Source organism: Hirundo rustica, chromosome 11 (assembly GCF_015227805.2).
Source record: "Hirundo rustica isolate bHirRus1 chromosome 11, bHirRus1.pri.v3, whole genome shotgun sequence".
Classification (NCBI taxonomy): Eukaryota; Metazoa; Chordata; class Aves; order Passeriformes; family Hirundinidae; genus Hirundo; species Hirundo rustica.
In genome coordinates, this window is record NC_053460.1 from 6,252,231 (window position 1) to 6,268,052 (window position 15,822).

Below are 15,822 nucleotides of genomic sequence, written 5' to 3' on the forward strand. Positions count from 1 at the left end.
ACTGACCAGACTTCTGCTTGTAACCACTGTTTGCTTCTCCTGACAGATCCTACTGTTCTCCATATGGAAATGTCCTATTCATGGCTGCTACAGTAATGTGTAGGATCAGCCTGGTCCTGGGTCCCCCTCTGACTGTGCTGCTCTACTTCCAGGACTACTGCATCATCCACTGCTAGAAAGGGAGTTCCTGCCCAGAACCTAATTGGCCTCTACTTTCTGCCTTCTTTTCTACACAAAACATAGCAATGCAACCCCAGGTTTGAAATACTCTTCTCCTTAATATGGGAGAGTCTACAGAGGCTGTAAAACTTCCATCTGGCTACAGTGAGAAAAATGAAGAATTTCAGGTTGTTATCTGTCCTTAGTGAAGATGTGTTTGTGCTGGATAAGCTCTTTGTACCATTGCTATGACAGTGGACAAAGGCCTTCTCAGCCATTTCCTCTTCTGCCTTGGCTTTCTTAATACCTTCTCTCTTTTGATTTGATCTCCTCGTCTTATTGGGAAGGAGGGATTTCATGTGGGACTGGATTAAAGGGATTTTAATGGTCCACTGATTCCAGTGTCTTGCAAAAGGTATCGAGTCACTTCACAAAATGTCTCTAGGTGCCCTCTCCATGACCAGGACGCTCCATGCAAACTCCAGACAAATTACTCCACTGAGCTGCCACAGGCCATGCACTGGAGCACTGTGGATCACACCAAGGAACAGTACCCTGCCACAGCTGCTACAGGCAGCACCCTGGAGAGTCTCCATGTGTGCTTTGATAAAACAACAATGTTCCCATCCAGAGGTGTATTCCAGGAGCTGGCTAAGTGGGCTGTACAGCAGATCTCCTGTGCAATCGCTCTGCCTGCCTGGAGTCACTCCCTGCTGGCCACACAGTTCCAGGTCACCTTCACTGAGAATGGCAAACACCAATGCCTCTGGGTGGTAGATGGGTTTGCTCATGCATGCTCAACATCTGCTGAAAGGAACTCAACCAAGACAAACACTCTGGTGGCCTTGTTCTGCTGGTACCTGACCCATCCAGGCTGTGCATGCCTTTGCCATAGGAGTCTCTGTTCCAGCTCCTGCCTCCAGCACAGAACCAACACCATCCATCACAGCACTGGAAGTTGTCCAGGATTACTCACAGGTGGTTCAAATTTTGTCTTGGAGTGAAAACTTGCCTCTAGATTTGTCTCCAAGGCAAGATTTGAACCATCTGTGAGTAATACTGTGAGACTTGAAGGCACCAGTGGCCAAAAGCTGTTTTCTTGCAGAGTCCCTCAGTGAAGACAAGGTGCATCATTCCTGCCAGGCACCTGGCCAGGAGGGCTGTCACCAGGAGTCAGGACCTCAGTGCTAAGGCCAGCAGCAAGGGGAGCAGCATGGTCCGGAAACACAAGAGAAGAAGCACAAAATGCCAAGGAAATGACATAAGAACTTGTCTTTGCACAACAGGGAACCAGGCTTGGGGAAGGAAGCTGCCTTCAAACATCTCACTGCACCTTGGTAACACAAGCTGTACTCAAAGACTCCACTCTGGTGACGTTTCAAGTACCACAGAGCATTTGTTTTTCTGGGTGGTAAATTTAATGGATGTGTCCTGAAGGCTGTGAGGGTTGTGCTGTACAGACTGGTTTGGCTGGGCTGGTGCTTTACTGTGGTTGATAGATTTTTATCAGATGCTTTTACTTGTTAAATTTTCCTTGGTTGTGGGAACAATCCAGCAAATAGTAAAAATGATGGAGCACCAGGAGACATGCAGCCAAGGAGATCATTTGTTTGGCTGGATCCCTTCCTGCACAAGGGAGGCTTTGTGCGAGCTCACAGAAGAGCCGTGTTCATCTTGCTGTGGGCAGAACTGGCAGCAGGCTTCAGGCTTTGTCTCCATGCAGAGTCAGGCTGGCTTGGTTCTCCACGGAGCCGAAAACTCATTATTTCCGAGGTTATGGCCAGGCTGCTGGGAGGCTACAGCTCCTTGTGAGGAGTGCCTGTCTCCCAGCAGCACTGGCAAGGAGGCAGCCGGGCCTTTGGACAAAGGAAGAGGTTTGTGCTGGTCTCAGAAAGGAATCCCATGCTGCCTATGAGAGCTGCTACAAGTGTCATGCTTCTTTGGCAGTGCTGACCTCCTCGGAGAGCTGCAAAGCTGGGGGAATCCATGGCCCGTGGGTCAAGGACATGGGCTGGGCATGGTTCCACCAGCACCTGGTCACCAAGGTGAACTGCTCTGGTAGAGGTACATATGCAGAGCTGGAATCTGATCAGATGCAGTACAAACACACCTTTGGAGGACTGGCTGCAGTGACAGGGGGGTGGTGGCAAAGGGACAGCCCTCCCAGGGGTCTCCTGGGGTACACATCACTCCTGCTCCTGCAGGGCCAGTTCCCAGAAGCTCCTGATTAGGTGCTGCCTCTGGGCTCCTTGTCACCAGCTCTGCTAGACAGGGCTCAGTCCAACAGCTGTGTTGTGAAGACTCCAGAGGGGTGCAGGCAGATACTGGACCCCTGCTCACATCTGAGGTGCACCACAGTGGGGGTTTCTCTGTCCATGACACTGCAATCTTCCTCTTACAGACTCTGCTTTGTCACAATCTAGCTAAAAGCACCTGTCCCCACAGGCATGCTTAGCTTTATGAGCTTTGTGAGGATGTGAAGAATCATTTGTAAGTCTCCCTGTTGCTGGATCCAGACCATGGCACAGCAATGTGCTCAGACTTCTCCATGCTGGATGCTGGGGGCCAGTGGCAGCGGGTGGCAGGTCTGTTTAAATGTGCTTGTCTCCCCCAAAAATTGATGATGTGGCCAGTGATGCTTCACCACAGCTCTTTCGGGATGAGGGATAAAAGTCAATATAATGATATATATGTGAGAAAAATCAATGCCCTGGCAAAGCCAGTCCTATTTCTGGCTAGAACATGTCAAAACTCATCTTCAAAATGCATCTTGAGTCATAACCACATCCATTTCATGGGAGAAACCTCGCTTGCTGGCCTTGTTGAGTGCAAGGATGAACATCCTTCATTGCAGGATCTTCATCACATACAGAACTTGATACCAGAAATTGAGTGTTTTGGGATGAAGGGGAGGGAACAGCATGCGTGGGGCATAGCCTGGAATTCCTCTTTCCATACGAGGTGGGATGGGGATCCCATGGAAAAGCTGAACATGGGGTCATGAATTAAAAGCTCTCTTCAAAGCAGTGCTTGTGTATGTTGGCTGATTAAGACTGCAAAGATAACTCCAACACTGGGTCAACACACCAGCCCATGGCTGTGATGCTTCAACCTGAGACAGGCTGGGTTTCAGTAGGTTGGGGCGAGGCAGCTGAGTGACCTTAGAGAGCCATGATGGGATGCCATGAGCAAGGATGGCATCACTGGACAGCCAAGAGGTTTTGCAGATGCAGAGGTGTGGGGTGCAGATTTTTAAGAGTTTTATGAGCTCTGTCCAGTCACACAAAGCCTTTCAAAGGTCAGCAGGAGACCTAACACATCTCTGCCAGAAGATTTGTCTCTTGTTAAACACCAGACTTCAGAGATCTTGTCTTCAGACAAGGTGATGTTTTAATGGCTGAACAAATATTTTCCCTGACTTTGCTCTGGGAAACAGTTGGGGTTTTACAGGCAGATTTGAAAAATTAATATTAATAATAATAACAACAACAGTAAAAACAGCTCTCTAGCATTTCAGAGAAAGTAGGTAAAGCTTGGCAAACTTCCTGTATCTGCAATCATGGTTTTTTGCTGTGGGCAGAGCCAGGCAGCATTAGAAGGCAGCAGGCAGCCGTGGTGCCCAGAGCAGCCAGGTGCCAGCTGGAGGAGCTGGCAGCACACCGGCCAGCTTTCCTGCCAGGAATCGGGCTGGCAAGCCAGTTCAATAGCCTGCCTGTGTCCCACTGGAAAGCATCAAGGAAGACGTCACCAGTGATGAAATTGCTGATAACCCAGTATACTCTACCATGAAAATTATCCATCAGAAAAAAAAAAATAAATGCCAACTCTATGCTTGAGTATATCTGCCAACATAATAGTATTCCCTTTTAACACAGGATTTTGCTGTGGTCCCATGCAGAATTTGCCGTGAGAGATGAACATCTCAGCTGTGTAGCAGGGCAGCTCCAGGCACCTCAGTCTGCAAAACAGCCACCCGCAGATCCTGGCACCACGGCGCCGCTTTACCCGGTGACTCAGGTATTGGCCTTTGCATATCTGCCATGAACTCCAGTTTATGCAGGGCCTGACTGCTTTGCTTATGCATTTGTACATCTCCTCCAGGTCCTAGGAGATGATGTTCCTCTTCAGTCTGCAGTCCTGGTAGGAAGGGCCAGTCGGCTGGGCTCTGCATGGGGCAGCCTTCCCAAAAGACAGCTGGTCTTCCTTTTGCTTTGTTAAGACAGGTCTAGCAGGAGTGGGTGTCACGTCTGCCTTTTCTCTCCAGGGCTGAGTGCACCGGAAGAGCAAGCACCATGAACATACCCTCCTTGTTTTCTAAAGATCCTGTGAAAGTCTTGCCTGGACTGTATTCAGTCAGGACTCAAAGTAAGAGATTATAAAGTCCTCTTGGGTTTTTTTCACCATTCAGTCTCAGGCACATGGAAGGCTCGCTGGGTTCTGCAGTGTCTGGTTCAATCCACATGTTTATCTTTCCAGGGATACTTTGGACTCTAGGCTGATTTTCACCTAAGAGCCTAAGATGATGTTTTGAGGCCAGCCATGAGCAGCCCCAGAGGACAACTAAGCAACCCATGTCCCAGGCTCTGCTCTGTCACCTCAGGCTGGTGGCTGGTGCTTAGGTCTGGCTGCACCCAGCCCACATGGGCTTGAGAAAGAGCTGGGGTGGGCAGCTCCCCTGGGACTCGGGGAGGTGTGGTGGATTGAAAACTGGCCCAGAATGTGGTGATTAGCAGCACAAACTCTAGCTGGAGGCCATCCCAGGGGTCAAAACCACATCCAGTTCTGTTGGGAAGTAGTTTTTCTGAAAAGGATCTGGGGGTCTTGGTGGGCACCAAACTGAACATAAGCCACAGAGAAGACTAAGGGTGTCCTGGGTTGCTTGAGCCAAAACATTGCCAGGAGGTGAAGAGAGGAGATGCTTCTCATGTGCTCAGCCATGGTGGTCACCCCGAGTGTCCAGTGCTGGGCTTCTCAGTGCCAGGGAGACAGGGACATAACGGGGAGAGACCAGTGAAGGGACACGAAGGTGAATGAGGAACTGGAGAGAGGAACATGGAGCCTTTTGCTCACCCCACGTCCCACCTTGGGGCTGGAAAGAGGTGATGGGGTGACAGAATAACGAGGGAGTGTGGCTGGAGGTGGCAATGGGCTGGCGGTGTAACAGGGGTGTGACCGGGCTGAGGTGGGGTCGTGAGGGTGGCAGAGGGGGCAGCGTCTGCAGCGGCGTGAGAGGTGGCGAGGGCGTCAGGGCGCGGCGGGCGTGTGACAGGCTGCGATGGTGCAGGCAGGAGGAGGCTGGGCGGGTGACACGGCTGCAGAGGGGCGTCACGGGGCGACACGGGACAGGTGACGGGCGACGGCGAGGTCGGCGTGGCGGGACCCGGCGCCTGAGGGGCGTGAGCAGCCACGGCGCCGGACCTCCGCGCCGCCGGGGGGCGCTGCGCGGCGCTGGGCGGGAGCGGCGGCGGCGGCGCCGTTTCCGGGTTGGCTGCGCGGCGCTCGGGGCGGCCCCGCCTGCAGCCGCCGGCACCGGGCCCGGGCCTCGGCAGCTCCGCGGGCCCCGCGCCCGCCGCCCCCGGGCCGGCCCCGCCCCGCCCCGGCCCCGCTCCGGCCTGGCCCTGCCGCCCGCCGCCGCCGCCCTCCTGCGCGCCGCGCCCCTCCTCGCCGGCCTCCCGCGCCGGCCCCGCGCCCTCCTCCTCCTCCTGCTGCAGCCGCCGCCCGGCGCCGCCATGCCCGGCCCGGCCGCCGGCAGCCGGGCGCGGGTGTACGCGGAGGTGAACAGCCTGAGGAGCCGCGAGTACTGGGACTACGAGTCGCACGTCCCGAGCTGGGGGTAAAGCGCCGTGCGGGGACCCGCCCTCCCTCCCGCGGGAGGGCCTCAGCCCGTGGGGAGGGTTTCCCGATCCCCAGCTCCCGTGCTGGGGTGTCCCCAGGGGGCTGCGGAGGGGGAGAGGCTGGGAGAGGGGGCCCCCCCTCCCCGGCCTGCTGCCCTGTTAGTTATCCACTCTTCCCACACCACCGCCTCTCTCCTCTTGCTGCCCGCAGCAATCAGGACGACTACCAGCTGGTTCGAAAGCTCGGCCGAGGGAAGTACAGCGAGGTCTTTGAGGCCATCAACATCACCAACAACGAGAGGGTCGTCGTGAAGATCCTCAAGGTGAGTATCCCGTTGATGATGTAGAGGCTTGTGGCGGCTGGGAGCAAGAGAGAGAGGAGCTGGGTTGGCGGGGCCAGAAAACTGTTGGATCTCTTTCTTCACCCCAAAACTCCTGTTTTCTTGTTAAGGACATCGGGATGGTGTGTTTGGAAATGGATTTGGTGTCGTGCGTGCTGTAGCGATGTTTTGATGTCTCCACCCCTCCTTGTCCAGCATAGCTCAGGGCTGAGTTCCTCTGGTGGGGGAGAGCAGTGAGTCCTGACATTTGAACAGCGTTGAGTGTTCTGCCTGTGTTTGGCAAATCGTATCTGGCAATGCATGTGTAAAGCAGCCCAGGGACTGGCATTTCAGCAGGAATGTGAAGCCTGGAGGGGGGAATCCGTCTGTTAACCTCTAGACAGCCAGCATGTGGACTTTTCAGAGCCAGGCTGTGGGATGCTCAGCAGTTAAAAAAGCACCAATATTTTATATTCAGTTCTTTAGAGGATCTGCTGTGGAAAAGAACTTCATCACAGTCAGACCATAAACACCATGGAAACTTGAGGGGGCTCAAGCAGACGTACCAAAGCTGGGCAGTGTTGGTGACCTGCGTGCTGCTGTGTTGACCCTTGCTGGTTGGGTATGGGGACCTTTGTGCAGCACTGGGAGGTTTTCATTTGGGGCTGCTGTGCATGGGTTATACACTGCAGGGCATGTCTTACCATGTTTGACACTGAAGCAATAGCTCACAGCGAGCTGTGCTAACTGTCCTAGCAGCACTCTGTGTTGGTGATCTCTGGGCAGGCAAGGGGGTTAAGACAGAGATGAAAGGTTAGAGTTGCAGTATGTTTGGTTCTGGCTTGGCTGACACTTGTGGCTGTCACTTGTTGGACTAGCAACACTTGTCACTTGTTCCCCAAGAGCACGTGGGAGCCAGTGTCTGACCATGGGTGTTCTAAGAATTTGAGCACACATTCATCCACAGTGTGCAGGGGGATCTGAGCTTAATGTGCCCCTCCTGCAGCCACTGAGAAGAGCAGCTTTCCAGGACGTGCATCTCTGCAGGGCTGTAGCCTCAAGGCATTCACTAGATCCACTCAGATAGCATGTCAGGCTGTCTCTGCTGACATTCCCACTCTCTCACTGTGCCTCCTTCCTTGGGATCTGCCTTAGCTTCCCAAAGAACTTGTCATGGTTTGTCCAACCAGCACTCCTGGGAAAGGTATGATCTTCCATCTGCCTCTGGGAGGAGGCACACAAACCCCAGCTTTGGCTGTGGTCGAGGAGGTGGCCAGGTGAGCTGTTTGGGAGAGCCTCTGTGGTTGAACCTGACGTCAGGGCAGAGCGGTGAGGTTCATGTGTCTTTGCCAGGCTAGGTTCCTCTGGCATGCTGTTTGGCCCTCCCCCTGCTTTGGATGCTTTTTGTGGTTTGGGGTTTTGTCTTTTTTAAAGCAGATGCAGGCAGGAGTTTTTGCTGTGAGACAGTAGTCATAAGTGGCACGTACAGAGCTGGATTTTACAGCAAGATGCCTTGTGGCTGGCCTGGAGAAACTGCACTTGCGCATGCTGCTCTGGAGGCCTTGATGGCCTCTTCAGGACTGCTGTGGTTTATTGAGATCTTAGGTCTTGTCCCACATAGTGAGGCACCACGAGGCTGAGAGAAGGCTGCGGGGAAAGTCATCAGAAGCCCTGCTCCTTGCCTCTTCCCAGCCCAAAGAGCCTCCCCTGGAGCAATGCTGCTCTTCCTGTGGCAGCTGAACTCTGTCACGTCTAGGGAGCCTGTCAGCCTTGGACGGTGAGTCAGCTGGCAAGAGTCATCTGAGGGCAGCTGGGTGCTCCTCCTTGGGGCCTGAATGTGTTGCCTTAATGCCCTGCAAGCAGGAGACTGGATTGTCCCAGATTTGAAGCGGATGGTGTTGCCACTGGTTCCCCTGCCTCTCCCCACTTGCATTAACATGCAGACAGCATTCCTGTGAGTGAGCAAGGAAAAGCAGAAGGTCCAGATAAATAAAGATGAACTTTCTCCACAGTGGAAAGTGGGTCAGTGAAAAGGGAGTTTGAGAGCACCACGTTGTGTACATTATGAAAACCTGTGAAGTGTGGCAATAACATCGCACTGATCTGTGGAAAGTGCCTCTGGTTTCCTGTAACTAGACTCAAAACTTCATTGCAAATGTAATTGCATGTATCTACAGCAGAGCCTTAGCAGAGGAGATGGGTGTCTCTGTTCCTCCTAACTGGGGAAAAATTCGGATTCTATGAGATGAGAAATGCAACCAAAAGTCTTCAGGTTTTTGTGTCATGCAAGGATGGGTCAAAGGGAAGTACCGTCATTGGGCAATGGATGCTGTTTAGCTTTTTAGCAGAGTTGCTCCTTTCTCTTTAACATTTTTTGAGAGTACAGTTTATGTTAGGTGTTAGAGTGGCTTTAGCAAGAGTCACTGTTTTAATATCTCAGCTTCATGGGAAGTCACTGGTGTATCTTCCTAGCCTTTGCTCTTTGGAGCAGCTTGTCCTTACTGAGTTCAAGCTAGCACATAGCAAGTACTTCCCCTGCTTTGGTGTTGTACTACCTGAACATTTTGTACCATCCTCCACAGAGGTTAGGAAATTTTATCACCCTTTGATGCAGAACGGAGCCACAGTGATTTCCTGTGTGACTTTGGGCAAGTCCCTTAGCCTCAACAAAGCTGAGACTAGAGCATAGGTCCTGGTTTAGTGCTGCGTGAGGGAGATAACTGCTCTTCCTCTTGGGCAGCCACTTGCCTTGTTTGTAAGTGAAGACTTTAGCTTTGGACAACGCCAGGGAGTTGAGGACTCTGGTTGATACCACAGTGCCCTCATCCTTTTGGGCTTAAAGCAAAGTGTCCTGTTTCCCTGGCCAGTACCCAGCATTTCCTTTCAGTTCTGCTACCCCAAGTGCAGGACCAGGCATAATCCTGCAGGAAAATGTTGTGGTCATAATGTGTATTGGCAAAGGAAGAGAATTAAGATCATGCAAATGACTATGACATTACCATTTCCTGCATCAAGTGCCTTACAGATATGATGCTCTTAATGTCGCTTTTCCTGAGAAAATTTGGCATGTTTTTTGGTGGTATTTGGTTTGGTTTGGGTTTTTTTTTAAGGCAAATGAAGCAAACAGGTCGCTTCTCACTCCACTGCAGCAGGACATCAGGATGCACTGTGTAGGGTGGTGTGTGCAAGGCAGTGGAGCAGCAGCCTGGATTGCCACACAGACACCCCCTGCCCAACATCCTCCAGAAGCTTTTATCTTGAGCAGTGGGGCAGAGGACAACTGCCCCCCTTTTCAAGTTATTCAGGGAGCAAAGAGGAGAAGGCTCTGAAGTGTGGAGACACTGCACTGTACTGACCTTCCTACACCTCAGGTTAGCAGGGCACGGAGCCAGCCAGCAGCTGTGATCCCACAGTCCCTTGCTGGCACTGGAGGTTCCTGTGGGCTTTTTGATCTGGCTGCCCTGGGTACAGCTGTGGCCCTGCTTCCTGCCTGCCTTGGGACAGCCCACACCAGGAAGGGGGAGTGTGTGAAAGTGTTGTGTATGTGCTTTCATGTCTTGCTTAAATGTGATGCTAAGGTTTGACTCCCAGGATGAGGCCTGACATTCCTCAGCAAGTACAAAGGAAGTTTGAGACATCCGTGTTTCCAGTGAGTTGTGGAAATGGCAGATTTAGCTTCAGTCTACATCCAGTGCAGGTATCTAAAGCACAGCTCTGCTCTTCCATATCTTACCACATAGTGATGGGCAACTGAGGTCAGTCTGTGCTGTCTCTTTGATTAACTTCTCATTTTGTTTTTGTGCTAATGCAGCTCCAAAATGTCTCCCAGCATGCCTTTAAAGTGAATCCTCTGTTTTGGGGTAACAGTGTTCCTGGAGGATGTGAACAGTGTTGCAAGTTGCCACTCTAAAAGCCAAAGGCTAAATTTCCACATTGCCTGTAACTGCTGCTGGTGATACCTTGTAGTGGGAATGATGCTGTTCTAATGAGTTCCTTGCAGTTAGTGCTGGTGCTGGCTGTACTGCTGTATCCTTCACCTCCCCGTCTGCTGTACTGCCTCCATCCCAGTGTGCACTGGGGGTGAGATTACAGCATCCATGTTGGCAGGTCTCTGCAGGAATCGGGAGTTGTCCTGCTTTCCTGATGCAGCTGTGTGTCCATGTATGTTCTGCTTGCCTGCAAAGCATTAAACCCATCAGAAAGAGGCTGTTTTGTCTCCTCACGTGGTTACTCCGCATAGGCACAACATGGATGGAGGTAGGGGAATAATGCAGATGCAAGGACCAGTGAGATGGAGGTCCTGCAGCAGTGATGAAATAGCCTTTTTCTCCTTCGGTGGCTTTTGTCCCTATGTGCTGAGTCCATGCACTGGAAATTTCAACCATGTACATGGTTTCACAAGTACATTCTTGTTTGTTTGGCTTTGTTTTTTCCCTGTTCCCCCATTTGGGCTTTGTGAATCCTCCAGAGCTGGTGTTCATACCAGGCACTCCTGGAAGGTCCTGCCAGTGTTGAACTCCAATTATCACTCTAGAACCAAGTTGGGATGGTGGCTCTGGTAAGTTTTCTTCTGTCTCTACAAGCTTTAGAGCCCACATTCATCAGCTTGTTTTAGAGAGAGGCTGAAATGACTCTTGTGCTGATGTGCAGAAGAGGTTGCACAGGGAATTAGGATTGGATGCTGTTGGTCCCTCAGGCTGGCACTTTTGACTGCATCAGTGACCTTCCACCAAAGCGTTCAATTCCTGCTCCTGGTAACTCTGTCTCATGCTCCTCCTGCGTTTGCATGCACTGAATCAGCTCCCCCTGGCCCACTTCCTCCTCTGGCAGTCTTGAAATGAGCCCTTTTGCAAGAGAGATGGGTACACAGCTCTTCTCTTTTAAACACCAGTTGCCCACAAAGAGCTTGGCAGAGTTGGCAGCTGGAGTCCAGCCTTGTGAGCTGAGACCAACTGGGTCAGTACTGAGTGTCTCACAGGCATGGAGGTGCAGCTGGTGACTCTCGTGGTGGTGGTGTAACATCAAGGAACTGATGAGCTGCAAAGCTGCAGCTCCCATGTGGAGAAGGGTGAGATACAGCACTGTGTCTGTTCACAGGGGCCTGAAGGAATGATTCCCATCCCATGGAATGGTGGTGGTAGGGATCAGGGCTTGGCCTTCACATGTCTCCCTTTTAGGTGACTAAAATTCTGGATGTATCATGGCAGTTCTGAAGCTCCAGGAGGTTTGTTTTGGGGTGTGCCATGTTGGAACAAAAAGGGTTCTGAAGGAAAGAATGAAACTGCCTTCAGAACACATATTCTACCAACCTTAAGTATATTTTATTTAACTAAAAAAGCAGTAGTACTTCTGTAGTTTCAAGGTATGTTTTTCCCCCCTCTTTTCTAAAATTCAAGAGCAGCACAGAAAAGTTTGAATTCCCACAATGGAAGTGGTAAAATGCAAACAACCAACAGAATGTTAATGTAAGTGGGCTCCTTGATTTTGTAGTTCTTTGGAATAAGATTATTTGGTTTCCCAGCTGATGTCTGGCAAAATAAGCAGAGCTGCTCTGGAGCCAACTTTCCTATTGAGCAATTGGCATCAGGCTTTATAGGCTGATTATTGTGATCCTTTCGATAATACTTGCTAGAGACAAATGAGCTTCTAGCGCCAGCTTTTAAATGTTTAAAGCCCGTGACAGGGATGCTGCTCGAGCCTTTCGCTGGTCCTGGACATTGTGTGTGCAGATCTCCCTGCTTGTTCACTGGAAGCATCGTCGTATTTCCAGGTTATTCAGGCTTGGTGGGCAAAGAATTGATTTTTTTTTTTAAATTTTTTTTTTTTAAATGGGGTAATGGAATACATTACTTTAGTTTCTCATGGATTTGTATCTTTTGACTGCTAAACCTTCTTTCCTGCTGTGCTAGCCCCAGTTTTGTTTCAGAGCATCTGCTGGGCAAAACCCAGCACCTTCTGGGATTCCTTCAGAGCAGCACGTGTGCTCCTCAGCTGGCAGCGTGTGTGCACTGCTGGGCTGCCTGCTCTGGGCTAATGTAAAATGATTTTTATGCTTTGGACTTAACTCGTATTTCACATGCCTTCCTGGTCATTGCTTTTCTTCCACAGTGTGAAAATGCATAAAGAGCTTTGGATAACAAATCTAATTTTGCTCTTTGCTCGAATTCAAGCAGTGGGTCCCCAGGTTGTTGGGGAAGGCTGGAACTGAAGGATCTGACCAAAGAATGTACTCCCTTTGCTTTAGAAACCAAGCAAAAAAGATGTTTAACCAGGCAGCCATTTGTTCGTTCAAGACAGGAAGTGATGGTTGCAGTCTTTTATTTAAAGGTTTATTTTAGCAAACAATGTTAATTCTCCAGCTGGTGTTTGCTGCAGCTGGACTCCTTCCCTGCTTACAAGTTTACATGATCCTGTGGAAAATGACCCAGGATTTGTTCTCTTGGTCACAAAGAGGTGTTTTCTTCTGGATCTACCTGACTGCAAAGCTTATCGTGTGACATTTTTCACCCCTGCAGAGGAATAGCTTTGCATGATGCTCCCCAGTCTTTGGGCAAAGAGAGTTGGGATAGCTCTGGCCACTGTCACTGCCTCTTCTGCCCAACATGCAGGTGGATTGAAGCATCCTTATCCATTTGGCTGCTAGGGTGGGAGATCTGTAGCCACCAAAGGATAGGTGGCTGGGAATAGTCAAGTGGGAGCTGCTGGGTCCAGGAGAGACCATCCTCCTGTGGCTGGAGGTCATCTGGTCCCTCTGCTCTGGGCACTCAGCATTGTGGAGATCAGTGAGCTGCGTGTTTTGTCTCCACAAGCTACAATCACCTCACTTCCAGTTTGCCTGAGGAAGGAAGCAATTTTCTGGGAAACTGGGAAACTGGCTTGTGCTAGACAGTAATGTTGTTCTAAGGGTACTGATGCAGTTGAAGTAATTAAACCCCTCCCAGTGTAGACACAGTTAAACTGAGACATGTCTTTTAGCCTGGTTTCCTATGGAAACCAGCCTTATGCAATCCTGCTGTCTGTCAGCCTTTCTCCCCCTCCTCCCCCCAGTAGTTTTTGCACTGGTTGGCCAATTTCAACCAAATGCGACAGAAGTCTCCAAGCTGTCAAGTTTGTAGAGATTTCATGGAAGGAGGTGTTTGCACAGAGCAGAGAGACTGTGTTGGAGCCCCTTTCAGAGGGAAAAGCTTTGACCCATACTGGTCACTGGAGAGTCCCAGCATGGAGGAAAGCTTTGAAATGTCTCTGGCATGGGAACAGATGGAGTTGGAGGCTGTACCTGTGTAAAACACTGCCTTGCAAACACAGGCAAGTCAAACTCAGGAGCAGTTAATTTTGTCCTTTCCTGTGCTGGAAATCCCCCTCCCAGTGCAGGAGGACTGGCCTGTGTAGGAAGCACAACCTGAAATGCTGCTGTTCATAGCCTGGTTTGATAAAATAGCCTTAAATGAGTATTGTTAAAAATACTCCGGTTACAAGGGCTGGTGTTTTAGAAGCTATCCCTGCTGGGAGAGGCAGATGGTTGGAGGCCATAATAGCTTCAGTTCACATTTAATCCATGGTGTTTGGAGTCAACATCCTTGGAGAGACAGATCGGGTGACTCTGAGAGACAGTTGTAGCAACCCAGACTTAATCCGGGTGCGTGGCTGATATGCTGCTGCCCGCCTGTGGTTTCAGCAGTGCTGGTCTCTGGGACATGGGGGAAGTCAGCAGAGTTTCTCTGGTTTGAACAGTTATCCCCTGTGCAGTGCTGGCCATGTGCTGGAGTGGTTTGCACCAAGGTGTTTGACTTGCCAGATGCAAGAGCTTGGGCTTGGAATCGGTTTCTGGGCAAAAATGGAGCCCCAGTGATGTGCCCTGGGATAGCACACAGTGCTTGCAGCTGTGGCTGGAGCAGTGGGGTGGGACGTGTGGGTCAGAGGTGGCGTGAGGCTAGCTAGGTGAAAGCTGTGTGGGGTGGGTGCAGGCCAGCAGTCACCACTGAAATGGAGGAACTGTTCCCCCACATTGCTCTCTCTGAGGACACTCCTAGGCAATCGCTTTTCCTCTAAAATGACTTCAGCCTGTGGCATTTCTTTTGCTTCATCCTTGTTTTCCTAGTGGTAGAAAAATCACACTGAACGCTGGCTGCATACAGGGAGAGCCTCCGAGGACGTGCTGCTTACAGCCCTGCACTGAGCAGGGCTTCCCAACCCCAGCTGATGTGGGGATGGTGTGACCAGCCTGGCCAGAGCTCTGCAGTCCTCCAGCTTAGCAGGAAAAAGTGCAAACAGCAAGTGGCTTTTAGCTCTCCCTCGTGCTGAGACGGTGTTCGCCTGAGCATCTTCCCTTGGTGATGTCAGAGATGCTGCTGGTCGTGATTATTTGCAGACATTTCATTAAAAAACAACCAACTCTCTTCTCTCCTTTTTTCCAAAAGTCACAGATTTTGTCTGCTCTAGTATTTTAGTGTGTGATGGATAAAGATAGATTTCTGATGGAGATAACGTAGAGCATCATTTCCCCATCCTACAAAAGGTGAAAGAAACATGTGGAAGTGACTGGAAGACAACAACTGCCCCAATGGGAGCAGTGGTTGCTATGAAAGGAGAAAAAATCTTGGAGAAATCTTGGAGAGAGATAGAGGGATATCCTCCCCTACCTAGCTGATGCAAAATGCCCCTGAAATAACTACAGTACAAAGGAAAAGGTGTTTCAAAGCAGGCGCTGGGTTCTCTCGGCTGTGTTCAGGGACTGTTTCAGCTCCCAATCAGGTGCAGGTGTTGCAGCAGAGAGGCTATAAGGCATGTCTGTCATAGCCAGGCCATTCAGGGAGCACCTTCAGGATGTCAGTGCCTCAGTTCCTCTTTGAAGTTCCTTGGAAAACAGCTTATGTGTGCATCTGCCTCCCTGGACAAGCAGAGTAACCAAATTACATCCTCTAATTCCATCTTGGCCTTCTGTAAGATCTGTGCATGTGGGTGACACAAAGGCGGTGTCCGTCTCCATGCTGATACAGATCAAATTAGTTCCTAATGAGGCGTCCTCCTCTCAGGTTCCAAAATGTAGCCCTCACTCTTGCTGGTTTTACATGCCCCTGCTCTGGCCGATTCTCCCTCTCTCTCCAAGCTCCCAGGAGCTGCAGCATTCTCTGGGAAGTGCCCTGGGGCTGTTGGTCGCCCACTCCCCAGCCAGCCCTGCTCCGCATCACTCCCGCTCTGGCAGCTGCGGTGGCCTTGCTGCCATTTTCCACAGTGGCTTTATGAGGTGCTGACGTTCCCTGTGCTGGCACTGGTGTTATTTTTGGCACTTAGCTTCAGGCTGAGATTCTCATCTTTTGGCTTTAAAGTCTAGCTCATGCCTTTTAACTTGCAAGAGGAGAAGAGCAGGATTCGAATCTGAAGGTTTCAGCCACCTGAAGAGCCTGGAAAGACAGCATATTTTATCACTTACATAAATGCCATATTTTCCCACTATATAAAACCTTCTGTTCCTTCTCCTGTCTGCTCATACATTTCTGCCAGGGGTCTGA

General features: G+C 50.8%; 1 protein-coding gene across 3 annotated transcripts in view; it reads left to right on the forward strand.

The window, feature by feature from the left end:
• Positions 1-5,637: 5,637 nt before the first annotated feature.
• CSNK2A2 (casein kinase 2 alpha 2) overlaps positions 5,638-15,822 on the forward strand; it is a 29,020-nt gene continuing 18,835 nt past the window's right edge. For 2 of the 3 annotated variants that reach the window (XM_040075251.2, XM_040075250.2), the window contains exons 1-2: positions 5,858-5,992; positions 6,205-6,316. In XM_040075251.2, the coding sequence (XP_039931185.1) occupies positions 5,889-5,992; positions 6,205-6,316 (216 nt within the window). In that variant the 5' untranslated portion in view covers positions 5,858-5,888. Of the gene's footprint in view, positions 5,993-6,204; positions 6,317-15,822 lie in introns of all 3 variants that reach the window. The other variant, XM_058422059.1, reaches the window with a different exon arrangement.